The following is a 14913-nucleotide window of genomic DNA, read 5'->3' on the forward strand; positions in this document are numbered from 1 at the left end:
TTACTACAAGTTATTGCTCTATTCTTTATGACAACTCCAATAACATCGACAAACATTTCACATATTTCAAAAAAATTGACATTGGAGACCTAGAAGCTGTGCTGAGCGTAACTTACACAACACACACAAATACTTATTAAGCATGCTAAAAAACACATAAAAGCAACAATTATTAATAATACTTACAGGTTGTGATTCGGAGGAGGAAGCTGATCCAAATAAACTTGGTACTGAACCTTCCTTCAGTATCAACCGCTCGCTGAATCCACACTTGAAAGCATTCATGCTCAGTAAAGCAATCGTCATTAAAATGACGCGAACACAGCACAAGGTTCGGGCTATACTTGAGTGGTATAGTTGTAAATATAAACTCTAGCCACTGATTCTTCACATGCTCGTCCCTGGGCAGTGAAAAAAAGGTCGCTTTTGATATGCACTTCAGAACACAGCGTCTTGTTGTCGACATGATGTTTTCAAGTTTTCCCTGGTGTCTGCGCGCGCAATGAGTGGGCACGGCCAATTTGATAATTTTTCGTCTTGACGTCACAACGAAAAGGAAAATGACTCATTGGAAAAACGATTCATTACATTGACTCAGAGTCGACTCCTACTTTTGAGAGACAATAACTTTTTTTACGGTGAACTTTCATATATAAAACTTTGCAGGATGTTTTTGTTCACTTAAATCTATGTTACACACTACATGAAAGGTAATTTTCAAAATTCCATAATAGGTGCCCTTTAATGTTTTAAGGGCCTTACTTTTTTTTTTTTGAAATGATGGATGAGTCAAAGTTATTTCCTATCATAATCAGCATTATACCACAAATACAGTTGAATGAGTTTAACCCAGCACATTTCATTTCATTCAATAAGATGCTGTGCTACTTTATTTTATAGATATACAGTCATGGCTAAAGGGACACAATTTATTCACAATGTAGCACAACTTTGTGATGGTTATAAAAATATTAAGGGCACATATTTATCATTAAAACATTATGTTAATAAGCAAATACTGTACACTATAAGATACAGTCCCGGATTTGTATACTAAGGTTAATAGTTGGCATTTATGGGTGCTGTGCAGTGAAATACACAGTAGCTAGAAGTACAGATGTTTCACGTTGCAGCTGTTACTATTGTGAATTTTAACAAGACTGGAACGCTGTATTGATCAATTAGTATTTAGGACCAAAACTGTCCATTTAATGAACTCAATCTTGTCTTCATTACCAGTGTAAAAGCACTTGCAGCCCTCATCAGATACCACCAATGAATGTCGAACACTGATATTAATATTTGACATTTAGCAGCCTCTTTTATCTAAGGATGTGTGTAATTGCATGTGAACAACCTGTTGTGAGGCAAGAGTTGACTCTGTCATTGGCAGGTTCATTTAAGGCAAAATTAAGAAGTTTAAATCTTTTTTTTTTGGGGGGGTGACTTTGTGTGAGAGAGTATCAGACCCCCCACCACCACTTCTTTCTTTCTTTATCCGTCCGACATGGTTTTGTCAAGCCAAGATCAGAGCATGTCAGACAAACTGCTAGTTTTGCATTTTCCATTTGTGTTTCATGAATTGTTTTGTGCCTCATTTGTTTTACTTTTTCATTAAAGCTGAATAGCTGACTGCGCCCTCATGCATTTGCTATATGCTATGCATTATTCAATTTAATTTAAACTAACTGATCTCAGCTTAGATCACTCTGAACTGTCATTAAAATTTTAAACTTTTGATGCACCATGTGACAATATAACATAGCGCCGATCTCAGCAAAGTTTTTCTTTGGGAGAAACGCCAACAAAACTACATCTAGGTAGAAACCTAATTAAGTTTTTGCATTGAAACCTGTTTGAGTCAAAAGACTTGGGTCTCTAGTTTTATCCATTGTGCCATTTTATTTTACTTTGAGCGATTTATCGTGAAACGGCAACAACGTGAACGTGGACTATAGGGCAATTTTTCCCTTAGAATACTGTGCATTGTCACATTGAGAATCAAAGACTTCATCCAAAAGATTAAAATGTTGCTTTCAGAGGCTTTATTTGGAGTTAGGATAAATAAATCAGGTCCATTCCGAACTGTTCTGAGACCAGTGCAGACAGTCAGCAGTCATTCAGTAAATAGGGAACATTCTACAGCTTTCCAATGCAGCCAAGTGCGTTCATCCCAAAAGTAAAAAGTTCAGTTTCAGGCTGCAGATGATGTTTGGACCACTCAACATGGTTGGCAGACATGGTACAATGGTAATCAGTAAATAGATCCAGAATTTATAATGTATATTTGTATTTTAACATGGTTGCAGTAATTGGATGATTCTGGCCAGTACTTTGTATCAGAATTAATTGTGCTAATCTCTGATTGCTAAAATGCTTCAGTGCTAGCCATCACTTGTTTGTTTGTTTATTTATATCAAAATGGCTCTGACACCAGAATGTATTTGTTCTGATGGCAAACACTTATCCATCTTAAAGTTTAAAAAAATCACTGATGAAGCCTCTCTTTTTTCCACACACAGAAGGATGAGGTTTATCTGAACCTGGTCATGGACTACGTGCCTGAGAACGTGTACAGAGTGGCCAGACACTACAGCAGAGCCAAGCAGAATCTGCCCATGGTCTATGTGAAGGTAACCATCTCATAATACATTCTGACATTATTCCCTGCTGAAAAGACCAGGATATATCAGCTATTTTCATTCTAGTCTGGGCTAGTTAATTCTTGTTTTCTTGCTGGTTCACCCATTGTCATCTATTCTCATAAATTCATTGTTTGTGTTTGTATTCTCAGCTGTATATGTACCAGTTGTTTCGTAGCTTGGCGTACATCCACTCATATGGGATCTGCCATCGAGACATCAAGCCTCAAAATCTTCTGCTCGATCCAGAAACGGCTGTGCTCAAGCTTTGTGACTTCGGAAGGTGAGACGGGGAAATTCTCTTCCACACGTATAGTCGTGGCTATATATTTAGAGACAGAACATGTTATTCTGCCAATCAACTGCAGAAATTTGCGAGTTAAAGGATTTGTAACATATTATGAAAAATTCTGTTGATGCTATGTGCGAAACAAAAGTAACATTAAACATTAAATGTTTGAGCGCAGGTTAGGATGCTCTGACGTATAAAGTGTACTGTCAAAAGTAGAAGTCAGTTTCCGGTCTCCAGTGTTTTCACTCGCGTCAGCAGATATTGTGATGTTTAGCGTAATATCTGTGTAACATTTGCCAAAAAAGCAAGTGACTCTGTAGTGCTAACATTTTTGATAGTGTCTCACCTGTCAAAGTTTAACTATTGGGAGCATGACTTGAGGCTATAACACAGGTGAGTTACATTAATTTAATTAAATATTTGGGGGTAGTGGGACTCAGCAGTTAAGGCTCTGGGTTACTGACAAGAAGGTCGGGGGTTCAAGCCCCAACACCGCCAAGATGCCACTGTTGGACCCTTGAGCAAGGCCCTTGACCTTATCTTCTCCAGGGGTGCTGTATCATGGCTGACCCTGCACTCTGACCCCAGCTTAGCTGGGATATGTGAAAATAAATACATTTCACTGTATATATGCAAAAATGTATGTATAATGTGTGACCAAAATAAAGGCTTCTATTCTACTTCGTTGTTATGACAGCCAACATCTGCACAAGTTGAGCTTGAACTCATTTTTACTCCAACTAATACTTAAAATGATTGCTGTTCTCTGTCTGAATGCTCGTATTGGTAGTTTTTATACCAGTTGTTAGTCTCCGTATGCCAAAGTACAAATTCCATCACTATTACATTACAGTATGTGTGGACCTTTAACCTTTAGGCTTGAGAGTTTTAAGCAGTCGCAAAATTCTGTTAAGGGTTGGTTGCGCAAGATTTTGAAAATGCAAAATGATTTTGGTCAGGAATTGGCTGGTTAACAGGTTCCTGTTAGTACCTGCTTGTAAATGCTGGAACTACACCACCCGATGGCAAAAAACATGTTTCTCCATAGAGACATGCCATTCAAAAGTAGCCGTGCTTTAAGACGATATACAATTATTTCCAAGAACCATTTCAATTGAAAAGATCATTACATAATAGCACAGCGTTATCTGGTGACGAATTGTTTTTGGAGGGCTCTAAAAAGTGGTGCAGCCAGGTAACTCCGCCCCTTCTGCTATGTATGGCAAGCCACGTGCACTGAGTGCATGTCCAATATTCCACACTCCTTTTTGACAGTTGAAAAAGTGCATCATCCGGGTACTTAAATTACACTTATTTTCATATGTAAACGTAATACTCGCACTACTTACACTACAAAATGGCATAGAATAGTGCAGAAGTGTGCGGTTTGGGATGCTCTTTTAAGTCTGTGATATTTTGGGAATTTTTAGTTGCCCGCTGTGCAAATGCCATAATTCTGATCAGTTAAAAAAGTCAAGCAACCCGAGTCAGGACAGTCTGAAGGTCTGTGCTGAGTTTAGTGGATGTAGCTTGAAAGCTCTAGAATGAGTTTGAGTTTGCGGTCACCAGCATTTTTGCGTACGTGCAGTGTGACGGCACTTTTAGCGTTTATTTGCAGGCCTATGCGATGTGGAAGTCAAAAATCCATTATCTTGATTTAGCTAGGTAGAATTCTAATAGTAGCCTACTGTATTTCTGGGACAGCTGGTTAAAGGTAATTTCAGGTAAATAAATGATGGCCATTTGGTTTTGCGTACATAAAACGTAAAGCTGTTGATGAAAGAAACCTTGTGTGACCTTTACTGGAAATCTGTTAATTATACGGCAATATAACAGGTTTCATGTGTAAAAGTGAAAAAACAAAACATTTCGGGGATCAAATCAATCCATCTGACACATATTGCTTTGAGCATTCTGATCTAGTTCTAGACTTGTTTGATTATACTGCTTTGAGGATTTGGATGATTTCAAAAAAGGGTGTTTTATGTTCCTCAGAACAAACTTTTGCTAAACATAGGACTAATTATTATTCAGCTGTTACAGTGCAGTACAGCCGCTGATGTTGATGAGGATCATTATGATTATTGCTCCTATAAGCATAAGACTCACCTTGGAAATTACATTTCTCATTATCTCATTGTTTTTTTTGTGTGTCTCCTGCAGTGCCAAGCAGCTGGTCCGTGGTGAGCCTAATGTTTCTTACATCTGCTCGCGGTACTACAGAGCCCCAGAGCTCATCTTTGGGGCCACAGACTACACTTCCAGCATTGGTATGCTCATGCTAACTTATTATAAACCAAACTACCAACATTAGTATACTACTGCTAACTCGGATTCTAAATCAAATCCAGTGACATGCAAAATCTTATACCGCTACAAAATTCTGTCCCCTTTGGAGGATTAGCTCATTACATTATAGCAGTGTGTGTGTGTGTGTGTGTGTGTGTGTGTGTGTGTGTGTGTGTGTGTGTGTGTACACAGTATATTAACAGCGACTATTTGCACTAGGTGAGAATAGCACCTGCCACACAGCATGGCTATTTGCACTCCAATAGTATGGTGAAAACTGAGAAATGGCACCCCCAATTTTCACTGCAATGGTGGATTTTGTAAAGACGGTGTGAATGTGCTTTTATAAAATTGACGTCCAGGGTTCGATTCCCCACTTTTCCCTATAATTGTTCTTGTCTCCAATGTTAATATTTCCTTTAATACTACTTATTGTAGTAAAAGAAAATTAATATAAACGTTGATTTCCTCGCTGCTTTCCAAGCCATAGTTTTTTATTTATTTAACCATGCAGTTACTACAGTAATATGCTTTTAATATAGTAGCCATGTTTAATTTTGTGGCTGCTATGATTTTAATACAAAATACCATGGTGATACTAGAGAGGTAACTGTAGGAAAATCAAGGTTATTGTTTGTAAGGGAAGGTTAGGGTTAGGTTTAGGGGTTGGTGTAGGGCCGGGGTCCCCAAACTTTGCCAGGTCACTCTGCTATGTTTTCATGGAGGGCCGGAGTGAGCATAAGGTATTTTTTGTCACCGAGATGAATCTTCTGTTTTTATTAAATGGATTCATTTTACAATTAAAATCCATTTCACAGAACATGATTTTGCTTTTGGTAACTTTATTGTATGTATATATTTCTTAGCAACTTGCTTTAAGTTAGGCCTACTTTGCCATTGTATGTATGTATGTATATATATATATATATATATATATATATATATATATATATATATATATATATATATATATACACACACACACACACATATATACAGTATATTTGTTCTGAGTAATAAGTTCCTTGTTTGGTTCTATTGGAATATGTGCAAATTGCTCTAATATTCATTGTTTTCCTTTGTTACTCTATAGACATTTGGTCGGCTGGCTGTGTACTGGCAGAGCTTCTGTTAGGGCAGCCTATTTTTCCTGGTGACAGTGGTGTGGATCAGCTAGTTGAAATCATTAAGGTAAAAAAACACATGAAAAACTTTTCTTTTAGGTTGTTTAGGTTTGAGTAATGCAAAGTAAGGCTATTTTTCTTTACAGATAATTTTTTGTTTTCCTCAGGAAAACTTAAAAGAATAATTCACCCAAATATTTCAGTTCATGATTTACACATCCACCCGTATGACTTTCATTCTCCCATCAAATACAAAATATTTTTGAAGAATGTTCATGCTGCTCTTTTTCCATACATTGAAAGCATATAACAGAGGCTAATAAGCTCCAAAAACAACAAATATGCACCATAAATGTAGTTCATACATCTCATGAGCAATATTCCGATCGCTTAAAGTCATTATTTACTGAAATTCTTCCCCTCCACCTTAGCCCTCAAACCTCATTTGTGTATGCGCATATTTAAACTTGCCATGCTGCAATCTTTTGCAAAGTACATGAGAAAATATGGTGTCAAGTATGCTTTTTTTTTGTCACTATATGCTTTTATTGTATGGAAAATAACAGTGTGAGCAAAATGAAAATATTATATTTTGTGTTCCGTTAGAAAGAAAGCCATATGGTTTTGGAACAGCGGGAAGGTGGTGAGTTAATGATGGCAAACTTTTCATTTTGAGTGAACTATTCTTTAAAATCACTTTGTTCCTTTAAAATGGCTCCTCTGGGCTTGCATTTGCAACAGAATAAATGACATTTCGAAAATAAAGTAGTGTGAAAGAGGTGAGCTGTGTTTGATTATGTAAATCTTTTCCTTCAGGTGCTGGGCACTCCAACACGAGAACAGATCCGGGAGATGAACCCAAATTACACAGAGTTCAAATTTCCACAGATTAAAGCACACCCATGGACTAAGGTTAGCATGTGTGTTTTCGTGCACTCAAGGGGCCGTTCACACAGTACATAGCTTTATAGTCTGTCTGTGATATTTTTAATGGTTTTCCCATGCGCTAGACATTCGTCATCTTCAATTGCTCCTTTGTGATATGATTGAAATTATGAGCCCTCATTTATAGCAGTTGTTCAAAAGTTTGTGTTTGTATATGTTCAAGGCCTTGTCTGTGCTAAATAGTAACTTTTGCGTAAAACATAAAAAACCTGAATTGTTTTCCACGTGTTAGGTTTTCCGGCCCCGCACCCCTCCAGAGGCGATAGCTTTGTGTTCCCGGTTGTTGGAGTACACACCCACGGCCCGTTTCACTCCTCTCGAGGCCTGTGCTCACACTTTCTTCGATGAGATCAGAGAGCCCACCCTCAAGCTCCCAAATGGAAGAGAGAGGCCTGTGCTGTTTAACTTCACTACACAGGGTATGTTTCATACCCATTGAGAGGAGTCCATTTTGTTTACATTATTTCTCCATATTGGTAAATAGCTGTACAGCAACAGAGGAAAATAAACTGCAAACGGATTTAACAAATGAATTTATAAATATAATATAAATCTCATGTGCCCTCTCAGTCACTCATCAAAGCACGAGTCGTGTGTTAAAGAAATATTTCACCCAAAAATAACAATTCTCTCATCACCCTTATGTCTTCTCAAACTCTGAAGACTTTTTCTTCCCTGGAACACCAACAAAGATATTTTAATCAAGACAAGGTATCTGTTTGTCCATAAGTGCAAGAAAATGGGAACCTAAACTTTGAAGCTCCAAAAAGGACATAAAGGCTGCATACAAGTAATTCAAACAGCTCCAGTGATTTAATTCATGTCTTCTGACCAGACCATAATATAACACCTTTTTTTCCACCATAAATCTTAACATCAGCAGTTTCATTGGCGATCACACACTTAAAGTCATTATCGTGCCTAGCGACTGCAATGTCAAGATGAAGAGTGAGAAATTAGTACAATTTTGGTCTGTTCTCACCCAAAACAAATTGGTTCACTTCAGAAGACATTGATTAAACCACTGAAGTCTTATGGATTACCATTATGCTGCATTTATGTCATTATTGGAGCTTGAAAATGTGGTCGCCATTCACTTGCATTATATGGACAAACAGACATCAAATCTCAATTACAGTATCTTTGTTTGTGTTCCACGGAAGATACAAATTGTTGCGCATTTCCATTCACTACATCATGAGTATTATCTTGAGGAAACTGCCTTGTCATGATGGAGCAGACAAGGGCCGATTCTAGACATAAAAAGCTGGACCACCGGGATCACTAATGATGAGATAATCAGGGCTGAAATGGCTGTGATGCCCATATGCCGCCAGCCTCCACATACTTGGTAGCGCCCACTCTCAAAACTGTTCTGGCAGATTGTGAGGACCCTATTTAATGACCAGCTGTGGGTTAAACACTTCTGAATGTCAAGGGGCTATGTTCAAAGGATTGTGGGCCAAGATCTGACCTTTCATTGGGCCAATCAAATCAAGCTATTGCACACTCATAACACATGTGCAAATGGCCAAAACACACACACAAAAATTATTTTAAGTAATACGAAATTCTAGAAAATCAGCAATCAAATCGGATGATTTTGATAAATGTATGCTTCAACACCGAAAGGAAAATACATTAACAAATAACTAAATAAAATTCAGTGCTAAGATTTGGATTTAAAGTGTATCTTTGAAACCCGGTGTCATTATTAAAGGAATAGTTCAACCAAAAATGAAAATTCTCTAATCATTTACTCACCCTCATGCCATCCCAGATATGGATGTCTTTCTTTATACTGCTGAACACAAACAAAGATTTTTAGAAAAATATCTCCACTCTGTAGGTCCATACAATGCAAGTGAAAGGTGACTGAAAAAAACTAAACAATTTACTTATTTAAAATGATTTAATCCAACACATTTCTTTAGCATTTGGTCTTTACTTAATTTCATTGTGTACAATCCATCTACTTATGTTTACTTAAGCAAGTTATGTTGGAACAATGTGAATAATATTTTTTGCATCAAGGTATTGCTGGAACCGGGCAGGGAATTTGCATTTCCCAGCATGCTTTGCATGGGACTGGATTTAACCAAGTGTTATTTGAATGCATTTCTACATAAAATGAAACAAGTAGGAGACTTGTTAGTGTTTTAAGTTCTGTTATGTAAGAGACTTTCTGTGTTGGTGGATTTTTTTGGTGGTGTCTATGCTGGAGAAGAGTGGAGCTAATTGTTAGATTGAGGATAGGGGATTTAACTTCCTTAATATAGCAATGTGTTTTGCTTTGGTCATGCAGCAAAGACTTAGGGATCATCAGCGTGAAGGCTGATTGAGGATCAGTGTAAACCATTCAGCAGCACCATCTTTGTTAAAGTAAACAACAATATATGTATAATATACTAATGTGTGTTGTTGCTAGCTCGTAGCACGCAGCGAAGTTCATTGGAGTTATTTGGACAAATTCAATTTAAGTAAGTTTAACTCAATTCATTTGGGTTTATTCAACACAAAATATCTGAGTAAAGCCTACATTTACATTTTGTATTAAGGTAACTCATTTTCATTGTGTGGAACCCATGTCCACAATTGAATTGCGTAAAACCAACGAATTGAAAGAAAGTGTGTTTAAGAAGTCCTCAGAAGCGAAATAATTCTCAAATAAATAGTCCTTTTTTACTCTAAATCTCCACTTGTTCAGATGTGAAAGTGAAAATAAACAGGCACCACATGTGACTTTCAGATGTAAAAGTGAAAGTGGAGATTTAGAGTAAAAAAAAGGGCTTACATTTTTTATCTTTTCCTCACCCACAACTGTTATACCACATGGATTTAACCACTGGAGTCTTGTGGATTATGGTTTCCTTTATGTGACTTGTGGAGCTACAAAGGTCTGATCACCATTCACAATTCGCATTGTATGGACCTAAAGAGCTGAATTATTCTTCTAAAAATCTTAATTTGTGTTCAGTAGAAGAAAGAAAGTCATACACATCTGGGATGGCATGAAGGTGAGTAAATGATGAGAAAATTTAAATTTTGGGGTGAACTATTCCCAAATATAATACTGCTTTGCAGCCCCTGAGCTTTCCCAAGTTAACTAGACTTGTATTACCATAATGTCTGTTTGATCTGTTCATCAGAGTTGTCTGGTAACCCCTCGCTGGCCTCCGTACTCATCCCCGCACACGCTCATAACCAGGTGGAAAACTCCAATCAGTCCATCTCGGCTGCAACAGGTTGGTCTCGTTTTCACTTGGCCCATCCTATAATGTGAATTTTAACCTTCACTTACGGTCTACCTCTGTTTTGTTCCAGGTGCCAACAGTACCGATCGTGGTCCGCACACCAACGTTGCCTCTGCCGGCCTGAATCCTTCAACTTGAACCCCATTCAACCGTCATTGGTCCAATTACACGCTGCTGCTTATTAACTACGCCCACTCCCCGGAGTCAGGAGCGTGGCTAAAATGAAGCTTAAAGCTCATGATATGATGGATGCATCCACCAAACCTTCCCCCAGCCCTGTCTCATTGTCTGTTTTTATTCTTTTTATTTATTAGCTTTAAATGACTGTATACGAGGGCTCAAAAGCATCGCCTCAGGAATATCTGGGATGACGTTTGATAATTCTATACTACATATACCCTTATATAAACATTGACACCAACAAGTATGATTTCACACATCAGCTTTGACATTTTTTAAGGAAATCTGTACATTGTATTCACTGCTTCTTTTCTAACCATACCGACAGAAGAGTTAGCCCCTACCGTTTTGGCCCCTGCCTGGAGACAAATGCCCATCAGTACCTGGTCTACAGGCGCAAAAGTTGGCCAGTGTCCAGGCGAACTGAATAGGAAGTGTGAGATACAGGAAAGCTGGACTCTGATTGGCTGGTTCAGTCACATGGACAGATTTCCAAGGCTTGTGTACATTCTGTAGGCTGTATGTGAAATATATGCTAATGACATTTGCCTATTCCCTCAGTATTGGGTGGATATGTTGAATGCTTAATCCCGTATGCTGCTGTGTACCACTTTATTTTAGATGGCTCTTGACAGCGATACATTCGCACCATTTCCTCTCCTTCATCTGCCCGTCTTCCTCCTTCCTGTGGAATAGTCACTCTGTACTTTGCCTAGCTCTACAAATGTACTGTTTCTCGACACGCAAAATCTTAAATAATTTTTTTGCCAGAATGAGTGAGTGTGTGTGTGAGCATGCACGAGACAGTGATCTCTTTATAAGTACTGTATGCTGACATTTGAACCGTTTGCTAAACAAAAATGCAACGAAAAAGAGCACAAACAAAGAAACATAATAGTTCTTAAGAGATAATAAGGTTCTTAAAGGAATAGTTCACCCAAAACTGACAATTATTTACTCACCATCATGTTGTTTCAAACCCGTATGACTTTCTTCCGTGGAAAACTAAAAGGAGAAATTGGCTGACCGAAAAATTCCAGCCGAAAGGAAGACGTCATTATTTAGCACCATCTGAATTCTCGAAATTACCTCCTTTGTATTATTCATATTGACGTTTAGTGGGAACGAGTGACTGAACATACTATGGCACTCGAATTATTTGAACTTTCTGGAAATTAACATAACAAGGACACTAATAAAAGATATGAAGATTTTCTTTAGAGTACGTCTGTGAGCTTATTCACGCTTGCGCCATCTTTGATTTTTTAATGGGAACGACAACGAGGCTATGAGGGATGGACTACAGTCTACTTACAGTCTCTTCAATGGGCTGTACTGCAGTTTAAAGTGTTTTTGGATCGTTCTGCGGACAAAACATCGATAAAATATCTGTCCAAGAACATTCAGTATACAAGGAACTCCAGACAACATGAGTTGTGGAAAATCAGATTTGATCTAGGAGCTTTATACAGCTTATTAACATTTGTGCCAAGTATATCCCACACAGCCTCGTTGCCATTCCCATTATACATTAAAGATGGCGTCAGCATGAATAATGTCTATTTCTTGTTGTGTTTCTTGATCAAGTCAGCTTTAGGGTCCCCTAGTTTTAGTGGAGGTGTGCAACCAAGGTTGATGTGACCACCGTTTGTAGTTTTGTCTAATTACGGTTCTAAATCCGCTTTTATGGCTCCCTAAAGTGCTGTTGAAAAATATTTCCCACCTCATCTGTTGCCATTTTTATGCTTTGTTGACCAACACTTTGTATTGTTTGTCTTCTGAGCTCTTCAAACTGATTTTGGTAAGACATTTTTCGACGAGGTTCTATATGTTAACATTAGTTAAAGGGGTACTTCACCCAAAAATGGAAATCTTGTCATTATTTACTTGCCCATATGTTGTTCCAAACCCATATGACTCATGTTCTGTGGAACACAAAAGGAGATGTTAGGCAGAATGTTAACCTCAGTCACCATTTACTTTCATTCTATGGAGAAAAGATATGGTAGTAAATGTGGATGTTGGGTGATCCTACCATAGGTATCATAAACTGGATGATGAATAATCTTTTTTTTTTAATTATTTATTTATATATATATTTTTGAATTGATTTTGGTTAATGTTAATTTTTTTATTCAATTGTTTGTTGTTAGTTCATGTTTGTTCATAATGCAATTTTTGATTGAAAAGTCTAAATTAACATTAACGAAGATCAATAAATGTTGTAGAAGTATTGTTCATTGTTGGTTTATGTTAACAATTGCATTAAATCATTTTACTTTGCAAGCTTAATTTAAAGTGTTACCCTGATTTTAATTTGTTTTATTGTATTTAATTTTTTTAACTAAACCAGCTGCTAAAAAATTGGGTAGCACATTATAAGGTTCCATTGGTTAGCTTAACACTCTAATGTTAAATGCATTAGGTATCATGAACTTACAATGAACAATATATTTTTTTACAGTATTATTAATCTTTGATCATGTAAGTTAATACAATTACATGTTGCAGTAGTTTTTAGTGCATTAATGTTATCACATACAACTTTTGTTTTTAAAAATGTATTAGTATATGTTGAAATTAACATGAACCAAGATTAATAAATGCAGAAGAAGTATTGTTCATTGGTAGTTCAGTGTTAGTTCATGGTTAGTTCATGATGCCTAATGCATTAACTCATGTTAAAAAAATACAACCCTATTGTAAAGTGTTACTGAAATGGTAATGGTCCAACATTTATATATTGTATGAACATTGAAAAAGAATATGACATTATATGAAGGTAATCGATCATAAGTGTAGTAAGTTTAAATTTGTTTAATTTTTAATGTATGCTTGGCAACGTGAAATATGTCTAGTGTTCAACTTGAATTTCAGCTGCTGAGCTCTAGTTTTTATTATTATTATTATTATTGTTATTTTCTTCTTTTCATTTTCATGTGTTTTTGCCATTGTTTTCTTTTTTATATATACTTTAAACTTTCAAATGGAGTTTTCCAAAGGACTTTGTCGGATGTCCTTTTAATTGTTATGGAAAATATCTTTGTTTTAGGGATGTTTTTATTTACAGGGTTTTTTTCTTCTTTTTTATTGGGAATATTTGTGTCATAAGTCAACAGTAGCTACTTTGGCTATGATGTGTTTGTGGTTTGGTTTTTTTGTCATGTTTTTTAAGGGGCTAGGTTCCTTGTAGCGGTAGAATACTTTCAGCAGCACTTAAAGGGAGTTACTTCATGTAGCACTAAAAACTTTTTAAACTTAGATAATGTACTGTATATGTTTTTAAAGTATGTATCCTTGCATAAACAACCTGTAATGTTAGCAGCTGTATTGCTTCACTGTTTTCTAAGCATGCTAACTCATATTTGAGATGATTATGAGATACAATACATGAAATGAAAAGGAATAAAGGTATATAAACATGTATATAAACATGTCAAATTATATGATTCAGAGCTGTTGTTAGCCATAAGAGTCAACCCATCAGCAAACTGAAATATTAGTATTAATTAAATGTCTTTGACAATAATTTACCTGTTTTCATAAATACTGTTGGTTTTATTTTTCTCCCATGCTAAGCGTCTCTTCTTGTACATGTCCGATGTGCATTCTGTCCTTTGTGTGTTCTGGTTCAGAGAATTCACCTGATACTGCATTGAATAAAGAGTAGGTTTACATTCTCCTTTAAACCGTTTCTTCTTTTTTTATTGTTAAATGTCTCAGAACTGGATTTTTCCTCATCATCATGACTTTCAGCTGCCAATGTATGATGGCAGTTAAAGTTTGCACTTTTTCAAGTTGATTGTACTGAAATGTGTGTTGGCTGTGCCTGTACACAACCATCCTATTATGATAAAAATCCATCCAGTGTTTTTGTTTTAATCTCCTTATATATTTTCCCCTGCCTCAAATCGAGCCGTTCGACCGTGTGACTTCACACGGTCGGACGCCCCTCCCAGGATTGTTGATTGACAGCAGTGTTTCAACACAGACCCGCCCTCGCTCGTGAGCGAGCTGTCAATCATAGTCCGTCATCATTGTTGATACACTGGAGCAGAATGGCGCCTAAGCGATTGTGGTGTTCTGTTCTTCGGTGACGAACACAGCAGTCATTTTGATGTTCCTAAATCTGAACCGCTGAAGACGCAGTGGCTGAGTTTTGTTTACGATGGGAATATTCCCCACGA

General features: G+C 37.0%; 1 protein-coding gene across 1 annotated transcript in view; it reads left to right on the forward strand.

Annotated features, from left to right (window-relative positions):
- LOC127652166 (glycogen synthase kinase-3 beta-like) overlaps positions 1-14390 on the forward strand; it is a 31478-nt gene extending 17088 nt beyond the window's left edge. Inside the window, exons 4-11 of the mRNA XM_052138228.1 lie at positions 2523-2633; positions 2795-2925; positions 5098-5204; positions 6317-6414; positions 7164-7259; positions 7525-7711; positions 10442-10537; positions 10617-14390. Of these exons, the coding sequence (XP_051994188.1) occupies positions 2523-2633; positions 2795-2925; positions 5098-5204; positions 6317-6414; positions 7164-7259; positions 7525-7711; positions 10442-10537; positions 10617-10684 (894 nt within the window). The 3' untranslated portion in view covers positions 10685-14390. The remainder of the gene's footprint in view (positions 1-2522; positions 2634-2794; positions 2926-5097; positions 5205-6316; positions 6415-7163; positions 7260-7524; positions 7712-10441; positions 10538-10616) is intronic.
- The last annotated feature ends 523 nt before the right edge of the window (positions 14391-14913 follow it).

The sequence above is a fragment of the Xyrauchen texanus genome, chromosome 11, assembly GCF_025860055.1.
Source record: "Xyrauchen texanus isolate HMW12.3.18 chromosome 11, RBS_HiC_50CHRs, whole genome shotgun sequence".
Taxonomy (NCBI): domain Eukaryota; kingdom Metazoa; phylum Chordata; class Actinopteri; order Cypriniformes; family Catostomidae; genus Xyrauchen; species Xyrauchen texanus.